Source organism: Chaetura pelagica, unplaced genomic scaffold (assembly GCF_000747805.2).
Source record: "Chaetura pelagica isolate M959 unplaced genomic scaffold, ChaPel_1.0 scaffold71, whole genome shotgun sequence".
NCBI classification, from domain to species: domain Eukaryota; kingdom Metazoa; phylum Chordata; class Aves; order Apodiformes; family Apodidae; genus Chaetura; species Chaetura pelagica.
In genome coordinates, this window is record NW_009952435.1 from 1,659,921 (window position 1) to 1,673,285 (window position 13,365).

The 13,365-nt window shown below is 38.9% G+C and overlaps 1 protein-coding gene across 1 annotated transcript in view; it reads left to right on the forward strand.

Moving 5' to 3' along the window:
* The first annotated feature begins 777 nt into the window (after window positions 1–777).
* The window catches only part of LOC104398282 (chromosome unknown open reading frame, human C7orf72), a 27,562-nt gene continuing 14,974 nt past the window's right edge, over window positions 778–13,365 (forward strand). The window contains 8 exon segments of the mRNA XM_010008367.1: window positions 778–804; window positions 2,211–2,730; window positions 6,911–6,993; window positions 9,700–9,773; window positions 10,423–10,561; window positions 11,015–11,082; window positions 11,730–11,771; window positions 12,305–12,412. Coding sequence (XP_010006669.1) covers window positions 778–804; window positions 2,211–2,730; window positions 6,911–6,993; window positions 9,700–9,773; window positions 10,423–10,561; window positions 11,015–11,082; window positions 11,730–11,771; window positions 12,305–12,412 — 1,061 coding nt within the window.

Genomic DNA, 13,365 nt, shown 5'->3' on the forward strand with positions numbered 1-13,365 from the left:
TGCCCCGGGGCTTTCCCAGCCGCAGAGGCGGGCTCTGCGCTTGCCTCGCTGGCGAAAGAGGGGAGGAGGGGGAGGCTTTCACATCCTCAAACGCCAGGGAAACATCTGCCGCGGCCTCGGTGGCCCAGCTGCCCGGTCATACGTATTTCATCCCAATCCAGGAACGTACCGGCACGCCCGGGCCTCCGCCTCAGGGGCAGCTCCTCTGAAACGGGGAGGCCTGCGGTGGTGCGAAGGTCCAGAAAAAAAGAGAGCAAAGAAGTTTCCATTGCAAAAGCAAACAACTGCTCTCGTCTAGTCAGTGAGCTGTGCTGCTCAGCTCTTAATGCCTTGGTACAGAAAGGCAGTTAAGAAGGTGTCTGGAATCACAAGGCCTGTGCATGTCTCTGTGGCGTAAGAGTATTTAAGTTGAAGTAGGTTAGAGAAACCATTTTTTTTTGAAGGAATGGAGGAGAAGAAAATTACAGATTTGGGAAGCAAATGAAGTCTGGCAAGAAAATGTAACTGTTTTGGAAAATCTGGTATGTTACTGTGCCAGGGAAGAAAAATAGCTGTTTACATCAAAGAATCAAAAAGGTTCCACAGGACTCCTTAAGTAAAGTAAAAGGCAGACATCTAGTAAAGAGTACTTGCTTAGCTGTATCACCAGGTTATCAGTGTTCCTCCTTAAGTAAAGCATGGGATCACTTCTGAAAATTGATATAAATAATTCAGCCTTCCATGGTAAATCTACTTCCCAGAATAATCTGGACAGAATCTCTGTCAATGAAATCGAAGATGAAGCTTGAATTGCAAGAAACGTCAGTCTGCAACACTCTGTATTATTTCTAATGTAAAACTGAATATATTTGATAAGGAGATTACTGTCGGTAAATAAAGACAGCAGTAGGACATTTTAAAGGCTTGTAACAGGCATAAGTCAAATTTGAAAGCATCTTTTCATAAACGTGAATGTGCGGTAGAAAGTGGATAGGAGGTGTTTCAGACAAAGGAGTCTGTGTTTGCATACTGTTGGGTTAGCCTTACAGTGCTGGTACTGCATATATAGTATTCTCATTATTCACTTTTTAGCTCTCTTAGTTCTTTCGACCTATAGATGAAAAATGTCTTAATAAAGAAGGAAGCTTTATTTATTATATTCTGCTCCATCAGCAAACTACTCCAAAGAAAAATCAACATGATTCTGCATCATGGAACACAACTTTTTCTTACTATAAAGCTGTACCCTAATAGATGTTAGACCCATTTCTGATTTCATGTTAATAAAGAGCAAGTTAGGAATTCAAGGAAGTTAACATCTGTGTGACCCTAATGTGAGAGAATTATCAGACACTGTGCCCTCATTTTTCCTGACAAGACCACAAAGTAAATGCCCCATAATGTTAATTGTGTCCAAATAAGCATAGTTTAATTGTTCTGCAGTACCAGATATTTGCAGATGACATTGAATTCATGCAAAGAGGACCTCTATAAATCAGACTGCTTTTGTTTAGATTGCTAAATGAAGACCATTGAGCTTGGGATTTGGAAATGAATGCTGCATGTTCTGACCTGCTACATTAATGGACTTGCCAACCTGATAGAACAAATGGCAAAACTCTGGAGGAAATTAAGCTGCATGGAAAAATACAATGTCAATGTGCTTTATTCATTCCAAGTAATAATTATTAATTTTATGTATTTGCACATAGCTGCAGTTGTGTTTGATAATTTTTCTTGGTGTTAAATCTATGTTTCTATTTAATTCATATTTATGATACCAACAGCTTATTTAAAAATACTTCAATGAAACACTCTACAATCCTTAGCAAGACTGAAGACTTCTTAATTTTGCCTCGGCTGGATAAATAAGAACTGTTAATGCCATTTCAAGTTGTTATGTGTGCCCACTGGAATGACTAGGTTACTGTGTTATGGCATGAACCCTATTTCACGCCAGGAGATGTTTCATTGTGAGGTTGTTTCCATCGTTACCAAGGAACACAAAACCTCTGCTCATTCCATGGCTGTGTTCTTTCTGTACCAGACTAGATAGATCTCTTTTCAGGAAAAAAATTCACTGCTTCAACTACTGTCTTGCTCTTTATGGTTTCTATGTACGGATCTTCTGCCCTCTGTTTTTACTGTGGTTTGTTGGCTAGGATTTCAGAAACTTGGAGAAGCAGGAGCAAGTGGAATCTTCTGAATTTACTGTCACATAGAAACAATAGAAGAGAACGACTGTGGTTTCCCGTGGAGCTGAAGCACGGGCAAGTGCCTTGAAAAAGTCCACCTTGTCAGCTGAACCAGTTCACAGGATGGATCACCAACAGAATCAAAGTCCATTAAAGAATACGTGTGTGTCAGATAGAAGAGGTCCTCAGAACAGATGTGGGTTTCCAAGCAAAGCAAAGAAAAGCAGTAATTCTCACTTTCATTTCAATCAATTCCCAATTCCAGGATGGCCAAATTGCCCTCTATTCCCTCACCGAATTGATGTGCCTTTAGTGGATCCCTGCTCAGGTTTTGTGAGTCCAGGAGCAGATGCTGACCTGAAGCCTAATGTTGGAAGAGTTATTGAATCCCTGGTGGACTACAGTGATGTGAAGCCTCACCAGCGGATCCCCATCACAGGACAGAGAGGCCCGACTGCTCACAAGAGGCATATGATCCTCCTGCAGGAAACCAGCCAGAACAGAAGGTGGAACTCCAGGAGTGTACCAGCTGCTTCTGTCAAGGCAGAACTCAGAGGTAAAGCAAACTATTGTTTTTTATTTCTTAATCAACAAAGAAATTGGTGATACTTAACAAATAAATACAATCAGTTTATTCACTCCGTCTCCCGATGTTCTAAAAGAGCAACATCTTAAAATATATTTGGCCTGAATATTAGAACAGACTATTTCCTAACAAGCTACAGTGTGGCACATTTAAAGACCCAGTCCAGTGTCTAGTTGCTTGAAGAACAGAAGTTCTTTAGCACTGCCATCCCATGTTGATCAAAGTACGTATAACCCTCTTCTTTTATATAAAGGTGTTACACATAAAGTTGAGTCTGATCACTTTCTATTAATTGTAGCATCAAAGTGGAAATTCAGTCTTTAACATGAAGCAAAATTGGATTGATGGTTAATATTCAGAGTTTTCTGTTTGACATTTTGGAAAGCAGAAATACCTACCCAGGCCTTCTAAGGGCAAACTTAATTAGCAATAAGGAATATGCTTGAATTTTTGAAAAGATTAAGCCAATTCAAATTGTTTTTGTAGAGAAGTGCTCATTACAGGTAGAAAAAAAAATTATGAGAACTCGGGCAACTTGCTTATGGGTAAGGAAAGGCGTTTCTTAGAACATGATAAAGAAATGTAAAGAAGCTGCTCGTTCCATCTCACTCCACATTTAGCTCTACTTTTATCTGTGTTATTGTCACCATAAAGTCTCCAGGTGCTATAAATTCAGGCAGTGGTTTTGGTTCCTTGTTTCTGTCTTCAAACTTTGCATCTTAAATCACTTTAAGCTTGCTACAGTCACATAATAAAACCCAAGAAACCACAAGGGATAAAAAATAGACTCCATAATTTTCCTTTATTTTCTTGCTCACCCCATACAATTTTCACTCATATTTCTCTAGTTACTGTGTTCTCAGTTTACATATGAAATTAGGCATCAGACACCAATCAAAACTGATCAGCTGTTTTTTTCTGCAAGTCTCTGTAAAAGGGAAGGGGAAAGAAGATTTGAAAAATGCAATTCTATCTAACCATTAATTTTTCAGTGTAGAGAAAAGCAAAGAGACAGAGATACTCTGGCAGATAGACACAGCTGAGATGCATACAGACAAAATCTGATTTTTCAGTCTATAACCTGGGTTACAGTCAAGAAAGTGGAGTGAAATGGAGAGAAGTTCCAGAAAGCAGATAGAAACTGATGGCTTTCTGGTGATTTTTCATTGGGTAAAGCTCACTATTAGAGTGAAATACTGATTCCACTGAAGCTGTCAGAAAAAGTCAAACTTCACTCAGGGACAAATCTTGGAACAGATACAGTCCCGCATGAATTTCTTAAGGAAAGCTGTGCAAGTGTTCTTCCAAACATAATATTCATTTACAAGTTTTCCTGTGATGCTGAGGTATTAACCACAAATATGTAAATATATATATAAAAAGTAGTTGAGTTTTTAGCTACTATTTTTAATGAGACTGCATAAACCAATTCAAGATTTCAGGTATATGATTTAGAAAGCTACCAGCCGCCAGGCACATGGTGTGATGAAAGTTGCTAATCCCTCTAGATAGCAGTCATGAGACATTCCACAGCTAAGCTGTTAGGAGAAGATGTACTGAAAGAGATCAGTCAGGCATTTTGCAATCGAATTCTACAGTCACACTCTCTACTGTCCCAGGGATGAACATAAAAATACACAAGAGAAACAGCCTTTGAGATGGATGAGCTGAGGTATATAAAACATCTGCAATAGACTTGAGGTTCTCTCTTGTAAGAAGGTGTAGCACTATGGCTTTGGGAGTCAACAGTGTTACTCTGAACTTCCCCAGCAGTCTTTTGCACCTACTGAGCAAAGCAAGTTGAAATAATTCTGGTTGCATTATACTCATTTTCCGATGTCCTTTGTATAGGAAGAGTTCCCTTCCCAGTGCTTCCTCTCCTGAAGCAAGAAGCATTTTCTCCTGAGTAATGATTACTCTGGAGAAGTAATCAACCAGGAACAATCCAGAATGAAGCAGCACATTGAGTGTGAAGCATATCAAAGTAGGATTCCACTCTCTCCTACCTTTCAAATAATGATAGAAAATTGCTGTATGCAATGCTGGTGCAGCCCCAGTTTGTAACATAGGTACTTAGTGAGATAAAACCATTTACCTGTGTGCAGAAAGAGAAAGAAGAAAGGTTAGTCAGAGGCAACAGCTTGTAAAGCAAAGAGCGAAAACATTATGCAGCTTGAAAACCATAAATTAGCTATTCAAGGACACTCGTAAATAACATGCATAGCTCATAACTATTGTAGCATATAAACAAAGTCAACTAAAAATGCAAAATGGCCTACAGTAGGGGCAAGAATATCTGTGCTGTTAAATAATTACCCATAACACAATGAAATATATAATGGCACAGTGCCTAATAAGCTAGTAGTTCACCTGGAAATAATGCATAAAAACTCAGAATAAACTCTTGAGGGCTGAGTGCCATCGAATAAACAGCTGTGGTTTCACTAAGGATTTGATTATTTATGGTCCCTACAGTTACGTATTTCACTGTCCTTTTTTTTCACTTGCCCTATAGCAAAGTGATGCTTTATGTGTTCAACAAATTTGTTCTATCTCTGTAGCTTCTTTTGCTGAGCATATTTTCCCAATAGAAACTGATGGTTTTTATGCTTATTTATAATTAGTTTTCGGAGGGTGATTTCTAGCCTTTTCTTTGAAAGGAATAGAAGAGAGAGTAGTATTAACAGGTTATATGTATTTATCATATATAAAGAGACGTAGAATAATTAACCAAAGACCTAAGCAAAATAATCAGGAAGAGTTATCCATATGCCCATCCAGTTGGTGTTACTATCTCTTACTGGGCCCATTAAAGCTAATACCCCTACTAATTTAAAAATATACAAGGTCAAAAACAGTGCAGACTTTTTGAATGGTAGTGAGGTGCAGTGAAGCTTGCAAGACTGCTGGTTTTGTGGAAACTATCTGCATATGTCTTTATATGATGACATAAAAATCCCACTTTTTCCTTTAAAATTAAACCAAAAAGATATTCTGGCTTTCATGACTTCTGGGAAACAGCTGAGAAATATGTATGAGTGCATCTTCAGTTTCTGACTCCTCCGAACCACAAGTTCCCCAAATTCATTATCCATCACTGAATCCTGCTTTGTCCGTTTAGGAGATTAGCTTAAGTGATAAACTGAAACTGTCAGTTTCTCGTGTTCATAGAGAGAGTGGTGTGATGACTGTGTCTGTCTACCTCTTTTAGTATGGTATAATGAAGTACATTTTACAGATACACCTTTCCCAAAGTCACCAAAAGCAGCATAGTAGTTAATAGCACAGCAGTTTGAATGGTGTTCTCATACATATCTTATTTATAGGATTATTTTGTGAGGTTTATCCTGATTCCTGAAAGATACAAGTTGTTTCTTTGTATGTTGTGATTTTTTTTGTTTTGTTTATCTGTTGATTCTCCTCTAATGCTTTTTAACCCCACTGGCCAATTTCTGCCAAATTTGATGGAGATACAGGCATCCGAAAAACAATTGCATCCCTGAAAGATTTCTGGAAGTTGAAGTCTGTGGAGAGGAAAGACATAAATGGGTGTTCTTCTTGAGGGAGCTGAAACTCATAACATCTTTCTATTTGGCAGTAGCTTCCCTAGTTATCAGCATGTGTGTACTGGCTCAGCAATGAGTACATATGTGACTCTACAGTAACTGCAGGGAATGGCCTCTCAGGGGGAGAGCCTCTCATCAGGGAGAGCTCAAATTATTGGAATATGAAGTTGGGAGGATGAAGAAGAGAGAGAACTGTCTTTAGGAAATCTGTCACCTCCTGGTCAAGGAACAGCTTATTTATTGCTTTTAGGGCTGGCAAAGATTATGTAACTGTAGAAATGCAGTTACTAGGTCAGGCTGCATTAACAAACTTTAATTATTATGTTTGCTAACTTGGATACTTTCCTTCATATAGTTAGTACTATATGTGGAGTAGGCCAAACCATAGCAATGTATGTTGAGGTATTATCACTTACTTTCATCTTCCATGTAATTTAATGTATTTTTGTGGAACTTTTTAATTCAGAGTGTAACTGAACATTGGTGCATCCATTTTTATGGGAAGCCATAAGTTTTCTTCATCCCATTTATAACAACACCGTTTTCTGCAATTTTATTGACACAAATGGAGATTTATCTTTCAGGTTGGAGAACTCCAATGAAAGCTGCTCCCACTCTACCTGACCGAAGCCATATTTTTACATTTTGTTTGGAACCCAGTCTCAAGGTAAGTGTCTCATGCTCTTCTTGGAATGACAGGAAGCATATTAAATTACTTTGTTTCTAGTCTGATTTCCATTTTATCTACCTATGGCAGTGATTGCAGTAGTTCAGTGTAACTGGACTTTTTAATTTCTCCATTTAATTATATTGAGCTAAGACCTAGATTTCAGGTAGCTGTATGTTACCATGGCCAGATTTTCATGGTGTCCATCATTCTGATAATTTTCCCTTTTTGTAGTGTAACTCTCGTTAAGACATTTAGACTATAATGTGAGACAGGTACTACCAAAGTCAGTTATGTGTAACTGGAGACAGAGCAAAAATACCAGAACATAAAAAAGATACCAAAATCTCATACTTTATATAAATACTAATGAATTTTCTGCTTAGGCACTGTCTTATTTGGTGCAAATCACAAACAAGTAAGCAAATCAAAACACGTCAACGATTCCATAACACTAGTCTAATTAAGTCATTCCCATTCTGAAAATAGCATTCTTCATCCTTCTACGCTGATGAAACTAGTCATAGTCCTTAAAGTGTTGCACATAATTAGTTAGAATAGAATAGAATAGAATAGAATAGAATAGAATAGAATAGAATAGAATAGAATAGAATAGAATAGAAAACAGCACAATAGAATAGACTGTTTCAGTTGGAAGGGACCTACAACAATCATCTAGTTCAACTGCCTAACCAATTGTCATGGTTTGACTCAGGATCAACAATTGAACCAGAGACAACAATGCTCTCAATCCCCTTCCGCTCCCAGCCAGGTAGGGAAAAGAGAGAGTAAAGAGACTTTCTGGATTGAAAATGAAACTAGACAGCTTTAATTAAATACTAATCATAGAAGAAAATATATACAATTATCTACAAGTATGTTCAGGAATGTGCAAATCCCTGTTGCCTCCCCCCAACCCCAGCTACTCCCCCGGCATCTCCTGAGCTGTGAGCAGTTCCAAAAGCTGCCAGAGAGAGTGGCAGAGCAGACAGAAGCTGAGGGGAGAGTGATGAGGTTCAGGAATGCACAGGCCTAGGGATCAAAGGAGACAAGTAGATGGAGTCCTCCCTGGATTTCAGCCATGAATGGAAGAGAAGGGAGAAGAAGAAGGGCTTGATATCCATGATCTCTGAATTTCTACCGAGAGCTATGTAGATATAAGGAATGGAGTACTTTGGTTTGCCATCTTTGCTGTCTGTCTAGCCCCCTCCTCCCTGTAGAAGGGTTATAGATGCAAGTCTTCTGCTCCCTGCAGTATCCAAAGCAGTAGATTCAACAAGAGCAAAGTGTCCTTCGTCTCTCGGCAGTATCTATAAACATCAAACGTCATCAGTCCACTAGTTGGAAAACTTGTGTGCTGCTTAAAAGAGAGTTCACAGAAGAAGAAAAAAATCAGTAAAAAGAAAGTTGGCTTCATCCTGGCTCAAACCAGGACACCAATTCAGGGCTTACCAAATTAAAGCACGTTGTTAAGGACATTGTCCAAATGCCTCTTAAACACAGACATCAACAACCTCTCTGGGAAGCCTACTCCTGTGTTTGACCACCCTCCTGGTAAATAAATGCTTTGTAATGTCCAGTGTAAATCTCCCCTGGCACAACTCTGATCCCTTCCCACGCATCCTATTACTGGATCCCAAGAAGCGGAGGTCACCCCTCAGAAAGTTGTGGAGAGCAATGATGTAGCCCCTCAGCATCCTTTTCTCCAAACTAGGCAAATCCAGAGTCCTTAGCTGCTCCTCATAGCCCATAGCTCCTCCCAGCCCTTTTACTAGCTTTGTTGCCCTCCTCCGCGTGCATTTGAGGACCTTCACATCCTTCTTAAATTGTGCGGTCCAGAACTGCACACAGCACTCAAGATGAGGCCCAACCAATGCTGAATACACTGGGATAATCCCCTCTTTTAACCAGCTGGTCTTGCTGTGTGTGATGTACTCCAGGATGTTATTTGCCGTTGTGACTGCCAGGACACACTGCTAGACTCATAATGAGCCTGCTGTCACCCAGCACCCCCAGATCCCTTTCTGCAGGACTGCTCTCAGCCACTACACTCTCAAATTATACTTGTGCCCAGCATTACTCCATCCCAGGTGCAGAATCCAGCATTTCAGCTTTTTAAATATCATCCTGTTATTCATAGCCCAATGCTCCAATCTCTCTAGATCCGTCTCCAAGGCCTCTTGTCCCTCACAAAAGTCAACAGCACCTCCCATTTTGGTATCAGCAGCAAACCTCCTGATGGTGCACTGAAGTCCTGCATCCAGATTGTTGGTAGATACATTGAATAGAGCTGACCCTAGAATTGAACTCTGAGGGACACAATTTGTAGCAATGAATATCATACAAACACATCAAGCATATTTGTGGGACTGCAAAATGTGTTTGCTATGCCATTTTATAAAAAATAGAACAAATGGAAAGCTACATTCCTGAGGAGTAAGAGAGGCAGGGATATTGTTAGTTTTTAAACATATATTCAGTATATTAAATTTTCCTCTCTGAGTAAAACTCCTCAGAAGTAGATCCATTCTTGATCTCCAATGCTGGCTGGTGAAGTATGAGAAATGGCATGTTTCACACTCTGATGCAAAAGAGGATACCAAACTGGGAAAGTGCATATACGTACTGTTTGCTCTTTAAACAAGCAATCATAGTATTGTATACGCTGGTAGCAGTGCTGTCTGCTATGTGTTTTATTTCTTTTAGGAATCAAGTGACCCTTCTACAAGACAGAGAGAAGAAAAGGCAAGGAACTCTTTCTACAAGTCAAGTACTCAAAAGTGAGACACAGTTGCTTTTAAAAACAGTTTTTGCTTGTACTTTGCTTCATTTCTTCATCTTTTTCTACTATGTGCTTTAAGGGAGCAGGACATATAAGACTACAAAGCATTGTTCTAGCTCATGGTAATTCTTAAATTTTAACAGCATTTAGCATAGGATTCATCTAGTGAACTTTAGTTATCTAAAAACTTGCATCCAGTCTGTGCCTTTCATCTCCACTTCCTCTATAGGCAGTGAAGAGAAACCAGAGTTTCCAAAAGAGCATCCTGTACATCTGTCTTCAATGCCTGTCACAGGCATGATATGACTGGTGTCTGATCTCCATGTCTCGTCACACTTAACTGATTATTCAAATTTAGACAAAAGAAAACCCATAATTGCTGTAAGCTTATTGGTAGATAAGCTATCTCTTTCAGTTAGTGAGAAAGTTTTAAAGAAGGTAAGCCTGTGAAATTGTACCATAACTAGTTGTTCCTCAAGAAGAAACATATAATTCCAGGCTTTTTGTTTTTCTTTAAACTATAAATATACACCTTTGTTATTTTCTACATCCTTTTTTGTCACATAATTCCTTACTATCTAGCTACTGATGTAATTCACTAATGATTATACAGGAATTTTTTGTCTTCTTTTTTATTGCTGATCTAGAGCTTATGAAGACGTTCCTTGGGATGATATATTACCTTCTAAAATCCAGCCTCCAGAATCAACAGTGGAAGAGTTGGCTGATCCTGTTTCCCAGTGTTTCACAAAAAAGAGATACAATCTTGAACCTGAAATAAGCCAAGTCAGTGAACAATTTCTTGCCAACTTTTTTTAGGTTTTGTGAAAGAAATGTAGCCTAAATTTTGTGGGGCTCATATGCATAAACCCACAGCAATATTTTCAAATGTAACCAGTCCCAAACGAGCATCTAAAGCCATCAGCACACTCCAGTAATCACTTCAAATAATTTAATATTTTTTACCTCCCCTCCCTGTAAATTGGTATAGAAGAAGTTACACATGTACAGTACCAAAAGAGAGGGTAAGGATGTTGATGAAAAATTGGTTGCTAGGAATGATGATGTAGCATAACAAATCTCATGTTAAGTTAGTTGTGATTATTAACTGTAATAATTATTATTTTTACTAAACTGAAAGTTAGTCCTGCAATTGATTCTGATTGCTGCATGAAAATCTATTAAGTCAAATTAATTTGGTGATGTTCCCTTACAAGAAGCATCTGGTTGTCATTTTAGCTTGTCGGAGGCTTCTGGGACAGATTTCAAAGAAGATCATTTACCTCTCCAAAGAGACCTATTAATTTGTAAGTTTCATTTTTAATGTGAATATTAGGGTCCTCTGGATACTTCATTCCTGAAGTCTGTGTGCAGTTAATTATTGCAGAAGGCTAAATTTGGAAGCAGAAAAGATACGTGTGAAGTAGATTATTGACGTGACTCCAAAGAGCTGATGTTTTCATTGAGACCTGGCATTTATGACAACACTGTGGTAATCATACACATGTACAAACTCAAGATTTTATCTGCTGCCTGTAGAATCCAAACCAATCTCAGAATGGAGCATTTTAGATGGGCCCAATAAAGGGTGACAGGAGGGCTCAGATCTAAGAGCCAGGTAGTGATGGGGAAGGAAAGCTCGGTCAAAGCAAGATAGGAAAGCTAGATGTGCCTCCTTCCCAGGCCATGAGCCAACAGGTTTGCTTGGGCAAACTCTATGGACAGGTGTGCTACTGGGCACAGTCAAGCATACCGTGGGAAAGATAGGTCCATTTAGCATTTATGGCAGTCTAATAATTTACCACAGTCTTTTACCAAATTCAAATGAGCACTGCATCATTCCACGAGCAAAACTTTGACTTGTCACCACCTCTCTTTTGAGACCTCATAAATATTCTATCAGAATATTCTGTCTGGTGAAAAAAATTTGATTGATCTGTTCTGTCTTTAACAGTGTAAGCCAAAGCTGTCAGACTGGTCATATCCCTTTGTATACGTAAGTACAATGTCCCTGGTTTGTTTCTACTTTCTGCATTTTTTTATTAAACCTAAGCAATTCCATCTCTCATTTTCTGATGCAAGAGTTACAGCTGGCCTAAGTTATCTAATCTTAAATTTGTTTCTGGTGCCAAGGAAGAGTGTGTGCTGAGTCTCCTCTTCATGTGTGTGACTCCAGCCTTTTATCTGTAAACTAGAAATCAGGATCCATTATGTCCTGTTTGGAAAAACATCCCAACCTGATTATGGGCATAGCCAGAAGGGCAAGAGACGACACATATCTTTTTTCCATTCTTCCTAGGGCTCCTTTCTGCATCTATGTACTAGGGCTGTGATTTTTTCTGTGCTGCAAGTTCAGCAGATGATTGATTTCATCTTGGTACATGCCAAACACACAGTGCATGTTGTTTTCTTGAGGACCATTTTAATAAATAATTTTTAAAATGGAGCATGTAGTATATGGTTCAGTAGCCTCCACCAGCTGTCTTATGAATAATGTACATATCTTTGATTTCCTTTCTATCCAAACAGTGGCTGTGTTGGTGCAGTAGATTTTGAAGACATTGACAATGTTGATGCAGACTTAATCCTACTTAACCATGTGAGAACTACAAAGCCTCGCTACACAAGCACTGCACAGTATGTTTCTCTTACTAGTATGATTTTTTACTGCCTCTTGAGTTGTTACTTGTGAAAGGGGAAGAAACAGTTGAAAATCTTGTCTTTGGCCAAAAGAATGAAAAAAATAGGAGGGAATGCACCTTATTCTTTTTAATAATTTGAAAGAGGTCTGTTAACACATGAAACAGGGCTTTCAGATTCAAGGTTGAACTCCAAGAGTCCTTTTTAATAACTGAGTCAGTAGTAAATGGTAACTACAGTGGTAACTGCCTACAGTGGTCAGTGTAGGTTTGTATCATTCTAAGAGACCATCCAGCCTAAATAGAATTAGTTAAGGAAGCTGATAAAAAATTAGCAGAAAGATGTCTATTGAGATGATGGTGTAACAGATTTGATCCAGATGCTTATGTTATGGTAAGCTTAAATGTAACCTGTTTTGACCAAGTATTAATTTCTCATAGAACATTACGGCCAGATTCTTTATTATGTCACATTAGTGTTATATTGTCAGGGAAGCTGTGCTTCTAACACCAGGCATCAAGTTTTTCAACCAGAAATGTTGATTAGAGTTGCCCAGTGATCCTGCCATCCATCTAGTGCTGAGTGGTCATAATGAAGTGACAGTAGCTGTCTGTTGGACCAAAAGCTACACTTGGTGTGCCCATCCTGGGAAGGAAAAGCTGCCTGTGGTAACACCAGCACAATATATTGTTTTGGTGTAATGAACTCCTCACTGTCAGCAGACTCTGACCTAGGCTGGGATGAACATCAGAGTATACTCTCTCTCCTGCTCTTAACCTTGCTAGAGTAATTGCACAACCAAGGTTTAAGAACTCAGAGGCACCTTTTCTTTTTTCTCAATTGAAAAAGGCTGCATATGAAGCTAGTCTGATTGAATCTGCTAGATCATACCCCAAAACACCTGACTTGTGGTTCCTGATGATTCTGAGACTACCTAACACAGGCATTCC